This window comes from Sturnus vulgaris, chromosome 24 (genome assembly GCF_052056855.1).
Source record: "Sturnus vulgaris isolate bStuVul1 chromosome 24, bStuVul1.hap1, whole genome shotgun sequence".
NCBI lineage: Eukaryota > Metazoa > Chordata > Aves > Passeriformes > Sturnidae > Sturnus > Sturnus vulgaris.
The window spans coordinates 7,423,311-7,441,286 of NC_142266.1; the positions used below are offsets into that span (position 1 = coordinate 7,423,311).

Below are 17,976 nucleotides of genomic sequence, written 5' to 3' on the forward strand. Positions count from 1 at the left end.
AGGGCAGGGATTGTACCCTCAACACGCTCCCAGGTGCTTAAAAAATGATCGTTTATTAGAAATCAGAGACAGAAAACATTTTAAAAAACTTTTTTTTTTGAGATTAAGCATTTGACACAGAAATGAGAAGGTTAAAGCAAGGGGCTATGGAGGCAGGTGGCTCCCAAGGGACTCTGGTACAGGGGTATTCTGGTCCTAGAAAAATCTGCAAAACCCTCTCTGAGAGCCCCTCCTCAGGGAAGGGGCGGTGATCTAGCACCCATCCCACATGAGGGACATGAGGCAGGGGCTCTGTGGTACCAACTGAAACATCCCCTGCCGTCCAAAGCAGGGAATGGCATTTCGCTACCAGTTTTGGAGAACTTTTGGAGCATCCCCAAACTCCACCAGTCCAGGCAGCTCCCAGAACGTAGGGTGGGGGATGGACACAAAAAAACCCTCCCTCTCCTATTTCTTGCCCATCCCAAAGGCTTCACAGTTGGGGTACAGAAGGAGGCTGGCAGTCCATGGCTGCCCCCAGGATAAGGAGGAGGCTTCATAACTATCTGGCAGAGGGTGGGGGACACCCCATCCCCAGTTCCTTGCAGAGAAGGAAAAAGAAAACCCAAGGGATGGGCAGAGCCCACAGGAAGGACGGAAGAGCAAAAGGAGCAGGGGCTGGCACAGAAACCTCAGCCCACCAGGGCAGCGAGCATGTCCAGTCTCTGCTTCTCAGCTCCCCACCGCCACCATCCATGGATGGTTTTCCTAATGCAGTGGGTCTCTGGGCCCCCTTGGAGGACAGTGGTCTCATGCCAGGATCCTGGGCACGTATCCCTTGTGGCCTGGCTCTACCAAGCCCCCAGCAGGGAGCTGCCTCTAGTCCCAATGGGACAGTGACAAATGGGCCACCACCACCCGGTCAATCTTGCAAGAGGTGGACGAAGCTGGCAGGGAAGACTCCGGTGCGGGAGCCATCGCCCTCAATGAAGCCGACCTGGGGGTGCAGAAAGAGGGTTCAGGGGAGTGCGAGTCTTATCTCGAGATATCAGCCCCAAAACCTCTCACCTGCTCAATTCCAAAAAGGATTTAGAGAGGCATAGCTGTGGTGACACATCAGTGGAGCCCTCCCAGCCCTTCTCCATGCACACATGGAGTCCGCCTTCCATGCCCCCCCCTCAAAAACCCAGCCTCCTTCAGAAGTGAACTGGGAGGGGGGGGAAAGGACCAGGATTTGGATCCCAGCACCTGCCAGTGCCATTGTGACTCACCCAGATCTGCTCGTCCTCCTCGCGTGTCACCACGATGACCTCCCCCTTGGAGAAGGTCAGCTCTCGCGCCTTGTCCCCCTTGCAGTCAGCCACTGCCTTTACCCGCTTCTGCCTCCCCTTGGCCTGAAATGGAATGAAAAGGGGTAACAGACCCCCCCCCTCCGAGGCCATCCAAAAGGCGGCAACAGGGATACGACCCCCTGATCACTCCATCTGCCACCTCAGGATAAGAGGAGCTGGGATACTTGGGAATGAAGAGAGCAGGATTTGCACCTACCGGAGCAAATCTCCTGGGCATGGGCACAGGGGGCACCTTGCTGAGAGCAGGGTCCTCGGGGCCACCAGGGCTCTGGGGGAACCCAGTTGACCCCATTTTGCCCACCATGCCACTGATGCGCCGGTACGAGCGGGTGCTCTCTGAGCTGTGGGTGACAGCAGGAACAGTGTCACCTCCTCCCCTCTTCTGTTGCCTTCCCCCTCCCTGTTTTCCTTCCTGTGAGATTTCAAGGGGGTCAGGGCTTCCTCCATGGGACCTGAAACCCACTCACAGCACCCTGGATGCTGACGGAAAGGGTCCCCAGCACCCAAACTCCCTCAAATAAGCCCACCACATTTTCCCAAAAGAGTGAAAAAATACATATGATAACTTGCAGAGAGGACCTTGGCATTCTCCCAGATAATCTGAGTCATTGTCTTATCAGCTTCTTTGGAGACCCCAGAGGGTGGGGACCCCTTTACTTCACAGCGATTCTCCATGCCCGTGGGCGTGGCAGAGGTTGAAGCTCACCCACCAGCACCATGCAAGGATTCCCCAACACTAAGTGCAACCCCCGTCTGGGGCAGGGTCCCTACCCAAACTTGACAGGGGGGATGTCGGGGACCGTGCTGCCTGGCAGGGGCTGCGTGGGTGGGGGACTCAGCTCCGGCCCCCGCCGAGCGCTGCTGGTGTCCGTCTCGGAGCGGGTTTCCCAGTACGCTGCCCACTGGCTCTCGCTGGGGCTGCGGGTGCTGGGGCTGCCATCCAGGGCACCTGTGCTGCTGGCACAAGGCAGGCTGCTTGGTGCCAGTGCCTCCGCTGGCCCAGAGGAGTGAGGCTCCGATGCCTGCTGGGGCAGTTCAGGGCGCTCTGGGGGAACACACACAATGGGGACAATAAACTTGGTCTCTGAGGGAAGGCACATGACTCCCCATTCTGACTCCCCACCATGACACCCCACTCTAACTCACCGGTGGGGCTGTGGCTAGGTTTGGGGCGAGAGCTGCCCCGTGTAGGGTTTTTGAGGGGCAGTGGCGGGGGGATCTCCTCGCTGTGGGCCCGGCGGGGTGAAGGGCGTGAGGGCATCAGGATGCTCTCATAGGTCTTGTTGGTGATGTCCATCCCCATGCAGCTCCAGCGGGTCTGGGGGCACGTGGGCAGCGGGCTGGTGGCCAGGGGTGATGTGCCCTTAAAGGAGTGCTGGAGGGGGCTCACCTGGGGGTACATGCACAGCTCCAGGCATGTCCCACTGCTGCCAGCCCCTCACTGGGGCTGCACTCCCCCAGCTCCCTCATTGGGGATGTGGAGGCCCCCCACCACCATCCCACAGGTACCTTCTCCTCCAGCTCATCCTCACTGTCATAGGGGAACTCTGATGGGGGCTCCCAGTCATAGTCCACATGGATTTGCAAGGAGAGCTTCCCTGCCTGTGCCTGCTCCAGCTGCCAGAGGGATGGGGCAGGTCAGGGGGATCTCAAGATGGGGCAGCCCACAAGGGTCTAAGCACTGGAGGGACACGTCCCAGTAGCTCCCCACCTTCACGTAAGCCCTCCTCAGGCACTTGGTCCCCTCTCCCCCACTCTGTGCTTCTCTCTCATTCCTCCATCCACCTACCAGCTCCTCACACTCCCTGTACTTCAGCCTCCTCGCCACATCCAGAGCCGTCTCACCTGCCGCATTCACTGCCCGAGGGACAAAAGGGGGACAAATCCAAGTTGCAGCCTTACCACTCCTACCAAAGAGCCTCAAAACCCCCATCCCAACCTCATACCTGTGGTGAAGGTGGCTTTGCCTTTCAGAAGCAGCTTGAGGCAGTTGGGCTGGTTGTAGAGTGCACCATAGTGCAAGGCCGTATTTCCATCCTGTGTCACCCGGTCCAGTGTTCCCCTGTACAGGGCCAGCAGCAGAAAAGTCAAGGCTTGAGAACACACAAGCATCCTGTACAATCCTCTCATGAGGGAGAGGGGCAGGGAACACTGGGAGCACTTGGGGACGCACCCATTCTGGATGATGAAGTCCACCAAGGAAAGGGATGATCTGTCAGCGTGGCGCACAGCCATGTGCAGCGGCAGCTCACCTGCATCCTGCCAAGAGATGGGAGAGATGACCCTGAGAATGCTCATCTTTCCACAGGATAAAAGGAAAAGAAGTACTGGATCCAAGAATGCTCATCTTCCACCTTGAATGAAGAGAAAAGAAGTGCTGGACACATGTATGCTCATCTCCCCCAAGAAGGAAGGGAAAGGACAGCTGAACCCAAGGATGCTTCATCTCCCAAGATATGGAAAGGAGAGGAGAGTGGCCTCAACAATGCTTCATCTCCTACATGTAGGAGAGAAGAAAGCTGGACCTGAGGATGCTCATCTTCCCACCAGCACATCCCTGCCCAAAGCCCAGGAAAACCCCAAGCACAGACACCCAGAGAGGGGAAATCCATTCCCTGTCAGATGTAAGCCTCACCTGACCCTCAGGGCTGGCCATGGGCTTGGTCAGGTCATGCCCCTCAACAAAGGCCTTGAGCAGGGCCAGGAGGTCACGGGCTCGAATGGCTTCCCAGAGGCCATGGGGGTTGTCCTGGCCACTTTTCTGCACGTAGCGTCGCTCCATGTACTTGGCCATGATGTATTCCTTGCGCACAGCCCTGCCAGAAGAGGGGCTTGAATGGGCATGGAGCCAGGGGGTGAAGCCCTGCGCTCCTGCCTCCTCCTGAAGCCTCAGGATCAAGGGTAAACCTCCAAAGAGGTGCAGATCTCCATCACAATCCAGTAGTGACACCAGGATGCCTCATCCCAAGGCTATCTTAGAGCTGATGGGTAGTGGCAGCATGGGGACAAAAACAAAGCACACACCATGCACTCCTCTTCCTCTTCTTCCCTGCACACCCAAGTCCCTGACTCACATATCACTGCTGGCCGAGGGCTTGGGACAGTCCTGTGTGGGTAGTGTGGCCTCCATGATCTCATTGAAGCGAGTGTTCCCAATGCTAACAGCCAGCTAGGGAGAGAGGAGACCAGAGGGACATGAGCCCTCCTGGCCACACTCACCCTGCTCCAGCCAGATCCCATCCCAGAAGGAAGGAATCCACTGGATCCACCCAGGGCTTTCGCAGAGCAACATCTCTGCCAGGATGATGCTCTCTTAGGGCAATGGAAATCTGTTTTAGGAGGGAGAAAATCCTGGGGAGCTGCCAGCAGCCCCCCACTTAGCAAATGGCTTTGCAGAGCCCCCCTTGCCCAGACCACCGCACTGGGGAGACGGAGGCAAGTTTGCAAGCCCTGGAGCAAAGTGGGGACAGATGGGATGGAGGAGAAGGAATGAACCCTGCATCACAGGAGGTCTGGGGGACACAGAAGGTGGTTCCCAGGGGCCAGGAGACCTCTAGGCTCAGAGAGCAGCTTACCAGCAGCTCGGAGGTGCTGAGAACATCCAGAGTGAGGGACTGGATGCGGGAATAATGCACACCCAGCTCCCGATGGATACCAGAGCACTCAATGCACGTCAGGATGCCAAGGTTGGTAGAGAGCCATGTGGGATCTGCAGTGAGAGCGGTGTGGGGCTCAGCACCACGCCCAGCCCTCAGAGATGCTGTGAGACACCCATGACAGCTGACTCACACCCAGGGTGGGGGGGACACCGCAGGCCCTGACGCACCTGGGGCACCACAGTCACAACATTGCTTGTTTCCTGGCATATTCTTCACCTCACTGATTACCAGCCTGGTGAGCTCCTGCATGCTGCCGTCCACCCCGGTGCCTGCCGCCATCCCGCCACTGCCCCCATCCCCCTTGAAGGCATTGCTCAGGGCTTCATCCTTGCTGTTCTGCAGCACTGAGACCCACCTGGGCAGAAGGGAGGAGGAAGAGGAAGATGGGGAAGGCAGAGCAGGATCTGGCATGCCAAGGAGTAGGGATGGGCTGTGGCACTTACACAACACACTCCTGCTCATCCTCTGCTTGGAAGTGATATGTCCTGTTGTCTGCAAGGATGGGGAGAGAGGAGACAAGGTGAAAGGAGAGAAGCTGTGTCTCCATCCCGACAGGGCTTGGAACAATCTGGTCTAGTGGAAGGTGTCCCTGCCCATAGTGTGGAACAAGACAGTCTTTAGGGTTGCTTGCAGCCTAAACCATTCTAGGATTCTATGGTCTAGGGATGCCCGGGACAGCAGGAATCAGCTGGAGTCTCTTCAAAGAAGCTGCTTAATTACAAATTAAATCACTGCACCTCACTCTCCCATCACCTGAGCCCTGTCACAACCTCTTTTTGCGTCAGCTTTCTAGATCTCCTTGGAGAGATCAGTCCTTCATCTGTAAAGACAGCCAGGAAGACATCTAGAGCCAGATTAAAAGCATTTAAAGAGGGTGCCAAGGTGTTTTAGAGGGAAAACTACTCCAAAAAGGGAGAGGTCCTACCATAGCCTCCACCTCCAGGTCAAACACCTCATCCCAGGCACTCACGTGTCACCAGGTCAAAGCATTTCTTCTCCTCGGTATGGGGCCGCACCTGGCAGGTGAGGAGGTTCAGCTTCACAGGGGGGCGGTTTATCTGCAGGGCAAGAGGACCGAGGTGGGTAAAAGGACCAGGAAGGAATGGGATGGGCATCACCATCTCCAGTGGCAACTGCGGTGGTACAACCACCACCGCAGATGGTTTCTCTTGGGATAACCATGCAAATCAGACCCTGTCTGACCCATTTGAGAAGAACAAGGACCCTTTGCAGGAGAACACTGCCCCAAGATGTTCCTCTGTTCCTGCCGTAGTTTCCAGCCTCCAACGCCAGGGGGCAGCCCTTCCCTCCCAACCAGCCCCATTCCCTTTGTGTTTGTCTGGACCCTCATCTCCATCTCACTGCCCCAGCCAAGTTCACCTTCTCCCATGGACCCCTGCCAGACATGGGGGGCCACCTTTGGACCCTCGTTAGACACGGGGGACTACCTTTGGACCGTCCAGTCACATCCTGTATTGAATTTAAAGCCAGGCAGATTTGTGACCAGTTTGGGCAAAACTAAACCTGAGATTCAATGGACACCAAGCCCCAAAGGGTGCACAAAGAAAGGTCAGGGCTGCAGCCCCCACGCTCTTCACCGTGCTGTGGGAGATGGTCAGGCAGCCGTACTTCACACCACACTTCCTCTTCTGCCACACTTTGCGGATCCTGAGAAGGAGGAAGAGGAGGAGTGAGGATTGCACAGCTGCAATCACCCATGTCCACATCCCAAACCAGCCACAGCGGAGCACCTGATGGTGTTCTAGACATGAGATTGTGCTTTCTCTAAGTCAGAGAGTGCTAAATGTCCTGTGAGCTGGATTCCAGCTCTGAGGCCTCCCATGAGCATTGACAGTATAGGGATGAAGCCAAGAGCCCTCCGGGATAACGCTCATCCTCACCCATCACTCTTCTTGTACAGGAATCCTGACTTCTCCATCCCGTACTGCTTGTTGCCTTGGTGCTGGTGGATACTGTAGCCACTGCCAGAGTTCTTCCTGCTCAAGTTTTCCTGAAAAAAAAACCAGAAACAAACAATTAAAAAGCAAAGTGGGAGGCACAGAGGCGGTTGCTGTCCCAAGTGACCTTGTTCTTACACGGGTGCAGTGTGTCCAGCAGGATGCCAGACAGCCCCAAGCCCTCCCAGCGTCCAAATGTCCCCATGTCCCTGGAGAGGTTAACCCAGCTCCCTTCTCCTTACTGCTCCTCAGCCCCAAACTAACCCTAGGCTACCCAGCACCCTCCTGAAGCTCCTTCTCAGTTCTCCCTTGCCCATCCTGGGGGTCTCACCTCCTTGTTCTCCAGCTGCAGGATGTTACGGAGGGAATCACGGGTCTGCGTGAGCTGCTTCACCTCCTCCTCCTGTGCTTGACGGAGCTGGAAAAGGAGCAGCTGCCCTCACTCAGGAGGGTGTTCTCAGGGGCTGGCACAGGGACAGGGGGGTGGCACCTTTGGAGACACGTCTGAGGGGCACTGGATGGCATTGTGAGGGCCTTACCGCGTGAAGGGACACAGCGAGCTTCTCAATGAAGGGGTAGAGGTTCTGGGCAGCCTTCCAGCCGTCTTGGAAGAAACTGGGTGTTTGTTGAGGGTGATTAAGATGCAGATGGGGAAGATGGAGGAAAAAAGGGGGTTTTTAGAGAAAATGTGGCAGGAGATCATGGCAATTGTCTCCCTGGAAAGCTGTGCTTGCTTTGTGGCTCTCTGGCTACAGGGATCCAGAGAGACCCCAGCAAAGGCCAAGCCCAGCCCATGGGGTTTAGATACCCAAATATTTGGGCTATTCGGGATGCAGGATTGGCCTCTTGTTTAATCCCAGCTCAGCTCACTGGGAAGCAGTGCTGCCAAAAGCCACATGCTGGGGTGTCCATGGGTCACAGTCCCAGTCAAAGACATCCTTTTAATCACAGTGATTGTCTCAATCTACCTCAGTTTCCCCACTTGAGAGCTGGAGGAGATAACGACTCCCACAGACTGCTATTCCAGCCTCACAGAGCAACAGGAAAGGCAAGAGGATGTTGATCCTCACTCCAAACATCCTCGTTACAAGCCCCATGGCTAATGCCAGAGCTTCTCAGCTAAGTTCATCCCTGGAAATCTATGCAGAAACCAAATAATCAGATATATCTCAACCCAATGCCACTCCTGCAGCCCCATGGACACATTTACAGCTCCCCAAGGCAACAAAGCACATTTCAGCTCCCCAGAGAAAACTGAAGAGTGATGGTGGTCTCTACCCAGTATCTCCACCAACAGCTTTATGGGTCTGGGATGAGAGTAGAAGACCCTAGATCATCATGGGACCACCCAAGGGTGACAACTAGCCCCGGGAATGAACCATCCTGACCCAGGTGGCACCTACTTGTGCTGAGCGTGGAAAAACTTGATGAGGCTCTGCAGGAAATCTGGTCCCTGCTTCATCTGAGACTCACTGGCTTTTAGCAGGTACTGGAGGGGGAGAAGACACCTGGTTAGGTGATAGAGACAAGGACCAGCTGAAAATATCCCAGAGGAAAGAGCAAGAGCCTGCCCAGCCCTTGATTCCTTTCCCAGCACAGGGAGGAAGGTTAAAACACTGGCTGGGTTTCAATAAGTCGAGTCATGATTTTGGATTTGAAGGCAGCTCGCTGGGGACCACCCTCAAAAAAAACTGGCTCTGAAAGACCTCCAAGACATGGAAAGTTCAAGGACTGAGGCAGGCCTCCAGGGTTTCCAGCCAAGCATGCTTCTCCCACTGCTCATTACTTCTGGAGTTAATAAATAACCAAAGCTCAAGGCAGCTTGTGAAGGGGAAAAAAAAAAAAAAAACCTCACAAAAAAAAGAGGCCAAATGTTTTTTAAGACATGGCCCTTTTATTCCCAAAGTATCAGATTCCAAAAAGCGAGCACCTGCAGCACACCAGCACTGGAGGTCTGCTGAGGTGCCCCAATGAGATGGGGAATTTCAGCTTTATGCATCAAACCCATCCATCAGCTGCGGGCAGACAAGGAAAGACAGAGAGTCTCGTTCACCCTAAGCAAAATAAGGAGGGGAAGAGATTTTCCCCCTTCAAGTTCCCCTCCAGCTGCTGGAATGGTTTTGAGAGCGAGGGGAGAGGGAGGCAGCCCTGAGCTCTGGAGGATTTCCAGGGTGGGATAGAGCTCCTGGAATGGAGTCTCTCCATGCCCCAGGCACTCTGGACACCCTGAGGGGTCACTGGACTGGGGACACTTGTTAAACTGCTCCATGCAACCTGGAGATGCCAAGCCATTGTCAGGGAGCACGACTATACCCCTGAACCACGTCCCACCTAGAAAAAGCCACATGTGCCCAGTTCCCATGGGATGTCCCACGGTGACAGTGGCAGCAGAGCGTCCCAGGCAGCAGTGGCTGGGACCCATGAACAAAGGGATGCTTCCAGCACCCCTGGACCCATGTCCAACTGCTCCCACAGCCCTGAGGGCGTGAGATGGCCCACGATGGGGAGACACAACCACCCCATGAGGTGAAACAGGACCCTGTTCCCAGCCCAGGAAGTAGCAAAACCCACTTTCCTATAAACCCATGTGCATCACATGGCCCCCAGCCCCCCGGAAGAACTGCCCTCCCATTTCCAGGACCAGCAGCAGCTCTCGTGCATGCAGAAACATGGATGCACATGCCCTGCTCCAGCTCCCACCTCTCCATGTGCTGTTATTTATCCCTCGGTGGAGCTATTCAAGGGAGTGACTCATATGACTGGGTCCCAGCTCCACAGCCTCCTCCCCACAACCCCTGTTCTTTGCTGGGTGGGCATGGGGTGGCACCAAGATCTGGCCCTTGGGAACATGGGAGATATCTGGGACAACCCATTGCAGACTTGTTCCCTGCTCTGCCACCCTCGAGGTTTATGGGGCTGCTGAGTGTCTGGAGCCAGGACACCTGGGTTCCTCCTTGCTGCAAGGCTTTAAAATGGAATCTCCATCCTTCACTTATTCCCACCTCATCTCCTGAGCATGGACTACAAGGACCCAGATCTGTGAAGCAGCTGGGGTGACTTGTGACCCCCTCACTAAAGCCAGGAGCAGTTCTGAAGATAGGCAAAAACCATAAAGCCAACTTGACGGATGTTAGCCAAAAAGCTCACTTTTTACCCAAATGGCACCTAAGGAAGGGCAGGAGCAGGGCTGGGGGGACCTGGCCACCCTCGTGGGGCACCATGGATGCCATCTGGAGCTGCATCCCACAGGGACCTCAATATGGGGAGAGGGATCTCTGAGCTGGGACCATGCAGGGGCACAATGGGATAGGGATGACAAGGGTTCCCCACAGCACACAGGTGGGGCTGCTTTGGTGTGGGATACTGGGACAGGCTCCGATGTCCCTACACAGCTTCCAGCAGAGCTGTCCCCCGTGCCCCATGGGACTCAGTTCCTGGAGGGGAACAGCCCCCAGTTGCCCCGGCACAGTCCCACCTCGCACATGTGGAGCTGCAAGAGCCGCCGCTCCTTCTGCATGTCCTCAGCCATCTCTGCTGCTGCTGGCTCCACCTGAATGACCCCAGCCAAGCGGGCTCGTTCCTTCTCCATCTTCCCCCTGTGGAATGAGATGGAAGCAGGTTGGGGATATCCCTGCTCTGAGGGGTGTCCCACGCGGGAGGCTACAGTGGTGATGAGATCAGGAGAAACATCTCCAAGGCCTCTTCAGCCCCTCTCCCTTTTCTCTTTGGGAAAAGCTGGACCAGAATCCTCCCCATGACAAACTGGCTCCATCGGTGCCTGGCTCCAGCCCAGGAACAAAACACCTTTGTGCAGAGTGGGATTAGGTAGATTTTGCCAGAGGCAGCGTGTTGCTTACACTTTGGTCTCGTAATCCTTCCAGGCCTTTTCAATCTGCTTCTTGGAATCCTGTGGCAAACGAAAGAGGAGGGGGCAGCTGTCAGGGAAAGCAAAAGAGCTGGTGGCACTAAAAGGGCCGAGAGCTTTGCTCTGCATTGCTGCACCCCTTGAGGGTGAGGGGTGTCCCTACCAGGTCTTCACCCCTCACTTTTGTTACTCCCAACCCTCACTGCTTCCTTCCAGCCCCTGGCACTGGTTCCTTCCTTCTCCTGTCCACAGGCACAACCTGAATCCATACCAGGGGTCTCGCTGCAGAATGCCAAATGAGTAAACCTGGGGACAGGACTTACCAGGCGGCCATCCTTCAGCTGCCCTTTCAACAGGCTGTCCAGGGGGAAGGACACAATGTTATTCAGGTTCTGCACCTGCAGAAGGTAAAGATAGGGTCCTATGGTGGGAAAAGTCAGGGAGCTGGAGTCCCAGGTTCTTCTCAGTGCCAGGGACCTCCCCCCAGCTCCATCACTGCCCCAGGAAGGGTTAAAGAAGCTGGAAGTCGGGCTGAATCCAGGATCCTGGCAGAGGACACGCTGGGGCTTGTTGGAACTGGCTGCAAGATGTCTGACGAATGTGGCCCTTCCCACAAGCCACACCAGCACCACAGCTGCCAAAAACAAAGCTGTCTTTCCCCATTCACGCCTCATCCCTGTCGCCATCCCTATCCCCAGCACCCAGCAACATGACCAGCCCCTCCACAGTCCTGTGATACAAAAGAGCTCATCCGTGTCAAAGGGGCTTCCCAAAATGCCCCCCTTTGATGGGGTCTGGGGGTAGCAATGCAGCCACCATTATCCCTACCAGTGTTGTGCAGGGGTCCATGGTGGGGACACGGGAGCCCACTGCCGTCCTGGCATCCCTCCATGCAGCCCACAGAGCAGCAGCCCATTTTAGAGCTGTGACAGCAGCTCCAGAAGCCACATGGGACTTCCCCAATGCACCCAGGTTTCTTTTAAAGGGTTTTGGTCCTCTGCAGCACCTGAGGAGAAACCCAGCCCCAGGGACAGGACCACCTCCAAACCAGGGGTAAAAGGGAGACTCTAGGAGAGGAAACACAGCTTTTGGACCCGGTTGAGGGTCTTGGCACAGAAGCCTCACTCAGCAGCATGTACGGCAGGAGGTGAGGACCCTCAGAACTGGTCTAACTCCTCCATCAGGACAGTTCTGCAGAGCCCTGCTGGAGCACGGGAGTCCAGCACACTGTGACAGCCAGGATGGGGAAGGGGAGGACCAGGGAGGCCCAGATTGGGGTAGCTGGGAGAGGAAGACGCCAAAAATCTGAAATTCTTGCTGGGGGAAGGGCAGCAGAAATCAATTTCCTCCTTCAGCAGAGCCAGGAGCCAAAAACGCCCTTTGGAGAGGGGGATTTAAAAGTGAACAGAAAGGGGGCTACATGGGACCCCCGAGGGATTTGCTGCTGAACCCAGCTCCATTCAGGAGCTGAGTTTTCCATCGGAGCCATTCCTGGCTCGGCTCACAGCCGCCTCTGCCTGCTCCCCATGGCCCCACTGTGCAGCCCAGTGTGGTTTTGATTTACTCTTGGCAAGCGAGATCAGAGATGCAATTGATGTGAGAAAAGAAACAGAAAGCAAGAAAAAAGAGAAAAAATTAAAATAGCAGCCCCAGCTTCCCATCAGATCCCAGTGTCAATGCCCCAGGGTGAGTTATAAATCCAATAACGGGGGTACCAGATGGTCTGAGAGCACTGGGAATGTGTCCCTGAGCCCAGGGTGGGAGGTAGATATTGCTGCACGTGATGGAGGGCAGCTAAACTGGAAGGAGGGGAGCTGCACTGGTTGGTGGGGGGATTCCAAATCCAAGTGGATTTGGGACAGCTTACCAGGTTCTTGAAGAGTGCAGTGACCTCGCGGGTAAAGACGGCCAGGTTGAGGAAGCCGGTGGAGAGCTCATGGTTGTTCTGGGAAAGGTGGTTGTTGCCAAAGTTCTCCAGAGCCTCGCTGTACTGTTCCTCATTCTCCACGTGGGCTGTATGGGGCGACACCAGAGAGGGACATGGGATGACCCTGCAGCACCTGACACATCATGGTCACAGCATGAGGTCCCACCATCTCCCCAGCCTCCCTAAGGTTCTCAATTTTCTTTTATATATATATGTCAGACAGTTTTTGGCATCTAAAGACATGAGGTCACATCATGAGGTTCCACCAGCAGCTAGCATCCACCTTCCTCACGTACTTTTTTTTGGGTTTGCAACCCATCTCTGTAGCATAGCTGGTCTGATCCTGCTGCAAGACAGCACTGGACTATCCAAAACAACCTTCCTAAGGCTCTCCATTTCCCTCTTTATATAGTTTTAAGAGAATTTTTGGCACCTTAGCATGTTGCCAGACTGACAGGCTGGTAGCATCCAAGTAGCAAATACCCCCAGGCTCAGCAGCACCCATGGCTGCCCAGTGTGATCACTGTTGGTGGAGAAGGGGACTGTCACACGCCCCCAGCCCCATGCTCTGGGAATGCCCATCACCTCCCAAAGCCTAACTCACCAAGACCGGAGATGTGAATGGCTTTCACATATTTCCTGATCCTCTGGAGCACAGCTTGGTCTCCATCCAGGCTCTGCAATAGCAAAGAGAGAAAACAAATGGAGCTCATTAGCCAAGCACGGCTGCTACTTCCCCAGCCCAGCTGGCCCTTGGAAAGGCTGCAGCCCTGCTGTGCAGATGTGTGGGGTGGGATCCAAGCTCCCAGGGCTGAGAAAGGAGCTGGAGGCATCCTGGGGATGCTGGAACCACAACATCCAGCCAGTCCCCTGCCAGGGCTGTGGTCTCAATAGCTTTGCTGCCAGGCAGAGCTTTGGCTGGCCCCAGAGAGGAGGGTTTGAGCAAGACAGTAGGAGGAGGTGAGAGGCTCTTTGGATCCCAGCAGCTCCTATTAGAAAATGCCTTGCTGGCTCTTGCAGGGACTTTCAACCAAGGAGGGGTTGAAGCATCATGTAAGCACATCAGCCCATCCCCATGGATCAGAACCAGGCAAGATGTGCGAGGGTGCTCAGCTCCCCACAAAACCAAAGACAGGACCCACCTCCTGCTGATGGGGACCTAAATCCCATATACCCTTAGGCTGGTTGTGCGCTAAACCACAACAATCCCATAATGAGGAGCGTGGCTTTCCAACGCCCCCCAGCTCATGCAGGGTCTTGCCCATGGTCCCCAGCACCATGAGTTTCCCTGCAGGCACATCGGCCAGATCCTGCTCTGGTTTGGAGCTCTCCCCATCACCCTCATCTCTCCCTACCTGTACAGCCCTGATTTGCCCCCTGAGCACCACAACAAATGCAACCCCACCCAAGCACTATGACAAACTCATCCCCACCCAAGGGCAAAGGGCCGTGGTGCTGCCAGCCCGAGCATCTGAGCACACACTAGCCTCAGCATCAGGAAAGGGTTAAGGGCGGCTTGGCTGCAGGTACCAGAGCCATGATAACAGGCTGGAAATATTTAGAGGGCGTGAACAGCAGAAAGGGCAGGGATGAAACCTCTGAGGAATTACAATAAAGAGGCTCTCTCTCTACTTGAGCTTTGTCGAAGGTTTTCAGGCTGATGTCAAGGCTGCTTTCCTGACAGCAGGATCAGCCTAGCTGAAGCACTGCTCTCTTTGTCAGATGGGATGCTGCCAGGATGAACTGGCTGGGAGTGGACTGGGGCTGAGGTGGGAGCCAAATCCCCTGCTTAGGGGAGCCTTGCAATGCATCTACAGTGGAGAGAACATTGGGGAGCATCAAAGCTCCCCACGGCCCTTCTCTGTGTCAAATCCAGGTGGACCAAGCTCCCCAGAGCAGAGATATTCCCTGCCTCTGGGGGAAGCCAGGGCTGCATGCTCCAGGCTTGCAAACCTGGCAGAGTCTTAGGAAGGGGAAACTGAGGTAGCATGAGATGCTTTGGAAGTATCGCTGGCCAAGTGTGGAAAGACACTCCTTCAAGTGTCCAGGAGAGAGCAGCTCATCCTGTTGCCAGATCACAGCTGCAGGATGCAGAACGCAGAGCTGGTGCAGAGCAGGGACGACCCAGGGAAGGACACAAAGGCTTTCAGGAAGGGGTCCATGAGTTCAACCAGTAGGCACAGGGCAGGCAGAGACAAGTATTTGGGTGGTAAAGGCAGAGGGAATCACTGTAATGTGCTGTCGGCAGCTGCAGGCAGCACTGGCATCCCTGATGTCCCAGGCTGGCTGCCGGGAACCCCTACCTTGGCTGTTCAGGAGTGAAGGGGCAGAGATGGCTGGAGCCCCCGACGGCACTCATCATCCCCCAGGCCCAGCTCAAGGGCTTCTGGTCAGGGGGCAGCTGAGGACATTAGCACAATAGGGACGGCAGCAGGAGGAATTCCCCATGGGATGGAGGAAGGGATGAATGCACACCTGCACCACAGCTAGCTGGGCTCACAGCCTGGGGACCTTAGGCAGGATGCTCAATGGAGGCCATTCTTCTGCCTCCCCCACTGCTGCTGCCTCGTGCTACCCGGCGAAGGAGCCGCCACGGGTGCCAGAGACAGGGTGCCAAGCTGCCAGGCCAGGAGCAGTATATGGCATTGCCCTGGGGGACAGGGTGAGCTGGGAGCTCATCTGCCAGCAGCGTCTGCCATGTCACCCTGCCCCAACCCAGAGGTGCTCAGTCCCTTCTGACATGCACACAGCACCAACCACCAAGGGCCAGGTTTAACCTTCCAAGCCCACTCCAGAGACCTCAGGTTCTGTCTCCACAGCAGCCCCAAGGATCCTGAAGTCCGACAAACCCCTGGGAGGGGAGAGCTCTCTTTAATCTCAGGAGGTAAACTGAGGCACAAAGTAGCTCCGGCCAACATCAGGATGTCTCCTCAATGTTGAGCAGCAATCTCCAGTCCTCTCCCTGTTCGCTTCTGCCTCTGATTTGAGACCTGCTTCTATCTTGGGTGCATGTGGCCATGCTCTGTTCCGCGGTCCTGGTGGGATATAGCCATCCCTTCCCACCCAGCAGTCAGATGCTGGAGTAAGACCAGCATCCTTTCCTCCCTCCTGTTCACCAAGCTACCAGCCAGTATGTGGTGTGGTGACAGGAAAGACCATGGCTCGGTTTGGCCACAGACTGTCTCTCCTATCCCTCAGTGATCCCCAAATCCACCACTGATTGTTCCCCCTGCCTCATGCTATCACCCTATTGGGGCTCCAAGGATAGCATGGAGCTGGTTTGCTTGGATTTCCCTCCTCCCCTTGTGCTGGGATCAGAGGGATGCCAAAGGTCTGACAGCGGTTTGGCCCCTCCCTAGAGCTTCCAGTGTCATGGGGGGTTCAGCCCGGTGCCCTCCATGGCACATACGGCAGCAGTCGTGATTCCCAGCTCTCTCTCATGCTTGCTGGAGCTTCACTAAGCCAATCCCAGAGACCCCATGTCATTCCCGAGGGACGCATCTCCCCCCATCCCTGCATCCCTTACTGCAGCCTCTCCAAGGAGCCAAACAAAATTCCTGCTGCTCTCTACTGGCTGGAGCTGCCTCCCCCTTCCCCACTGGGAAGAAGATCCATGGCAGTGACCAGCATGTGCTGATGGGAGCTACATCGGTGTGTTCCCAGATTTCCAGGCCTGAGACACCCATCCTGTCCCCAGGTATCCCGGCAGCCCTGGGGCCCCTCACTCCCTGCCAGCCCTGGCTCTCCTTCAAAGTCATTCCTTAGCTAAGAGGAGTTGGCATAAGCCACAGGACCAGCTGGAAGCTGCCTTTATTCCAGGCGGGAGAAGGAGGATGAAGGCACCACACCACCTCCACCCTTCCAAAAAAACGCTGCCGATGATTTTGAGGGGAGGCTGAAAATACTCCCCCGGTTTTGATCAAGGAGGACACCCTCCCAGCAACATCACAACCCATCGGGGCTGGCTCCAGCACAGGAACTCGACAGTGGATAGAAATGTGGGGCTGATTCTCTGGGGGCATGTCCTGGGCCCCAGGACAGAGGTGGTGTGCTGGTCCCCGTGGGAAAAAAGGATGCCTAGGCCCCGGGGAAGGATGCCTTGATCCCCAGGAGGGGATGCCCTGGCCCTAGAAATAGGGAAATAGGCTGCCCTAGCTTCGGGGTGGTGGGGGGTATGTCCTGGCCCCGGGGAGCACCTGGAGCTTCAAAGAAGCCTTTGCTCATTTCTATAGGCTTAGCCCCTCATAAAAGTACGCTAGGGCTGCTCGGAAGATGCAAACGGCCCCCCTCCACCCGAGGGTCTCAAACCACGCGTTTAGGATGACCAGTATAGTCTCGGGGTGAAAGTGTGGGCCCTAAAAAACAGAAGCCCGAGGGAGGCGCAAGAATCAAGGGACTCGCACCTGTTGGTGCGGAGGTGTTCCCAGGCGGGATGCGGGGGATGTTCCCAGGTAGGTTGTGCAGTCAGAGCCCCGGACCACCCCCCCTCGGCCCCGCTCACCTCCTCCAGAGCCCCCACGGTCCCCCGGCACTTCTGCATCTTGGAGGCGAAGGCGGCGGCCGGGGAACTGAGGTCCTCGCTGGTCACGGCCAAGAAGTCGGCCACGCTGAGCTGCTCGGGCATGATGCGAGGGGCACCGGGGGCACTGGGCGGCGGCAGGGGGGAGCCTCCCCTGCGGAGCGCCCCGGGGTGCCGGCTCAGCGCCCCGCACCGGGAGCCCCGCGCCGCACCGGGAGCCCCGCGCCCCTCCCTCCGCCCGCTCCCGCCCCTCTGCCGTCACGCGGCGGCCCCGCCCGCCCGCGCGTTAAAGGCGAAGAGCCGCGGTCGTCCCCAGGAGCCGTTCCCTTGACTCCCATTCCGCCACGTAGGGGCTGCGGGGCTCCTCCGTGCTGTGGTGGGACGAAGAGAAAACACTGGGGTCTGGGTGGATCCGCACCCCCAGCCTTGCCTCGGCACCCGGCATCTCCCTAACCCCAGTACCTACATTCCCCAGGCACCAGCACCCCTCTAACGCCAACATCCACCTTTCCCAGGCACCCGTTACCCACCTAACCCAAGCACCCAGGGACCCCAGCACCCACCTCCGCCCGGAGCCCACCTCCACCCAGCACTTCAGTACTCACCTCTCCCCATCTTGGTAGAAGATGGAGACACACACAGTGACGGCCAGTCCGCTTCAAACACCGTTTTAACTGGAAGTCACCCTCACCCTGCCCTTCCTAGAACCCCTAGGGG

General features: G+C 56.4%; 1 protein-coding gene across 2 annotated transcripts; it reads right to left on the reverse strand.

Annotated features, from left to right (window-relative positions):
- Positions 1-34: 34 nt before the first annotated feature.
- On the reverse strand, positions 35-17,398 carry ASAP3 (ArfGAP with SH3 domain, ankyrin repeat and PH domain 3). 2 transcript variants are annotated; one of them, XR_015808318.1, is made up of 26 exons: positions 17,242-17,398; positions 13,345-13,417; positions 12,681-12,826; positions 11,137-11,211; positions 10,806-10,855; positions 10,424-10,544; positions 8,352-8,437; positions 7,488-7,563; positions 7,280-7,366; positions 6,892-7,001; positions 6,589-6,658; positions 5,961-6,048; positions 5,434-5,482; positions 5,158-5,345; positions 4,907-5,040; positions 4,406-4,500; positions 3,967-4,147; positions 3,505-3,590; positions 3,278-3,393; positions 3,121-3,188; positions 2,841-2,948; positions 2,478-2,721; positions 2,103-2,376; positions 1,528-1,743; positions 1,251-1,373; positions 35-976 (listed from the first exon to the last, which is right to left on the reverse strand). XR_015808318.1 is itself a non-coding variant. In XM_014890512.2 (26 exons), the coding sequence occupies exons 1-26, from the start codon at positions 17,362-17,364 to the stop codon at positions 902-904; spliced, it is 2,991 nt and encodes a 996-aa protein (XP_014745998.2). In that variant the 5' UTR covers positions 17,365-17,398; the 3' UTR covers positions 35-901. The 2 variants fall into 2 exon arrangements, 1 of the variants encoding a protein (XP_014745998.2); XM_014890512.2 differs by having other exon boundaries at positions 1,528-1,672.
- Positions 17,399-17,976: the final 578 nt, after the last annotated feature.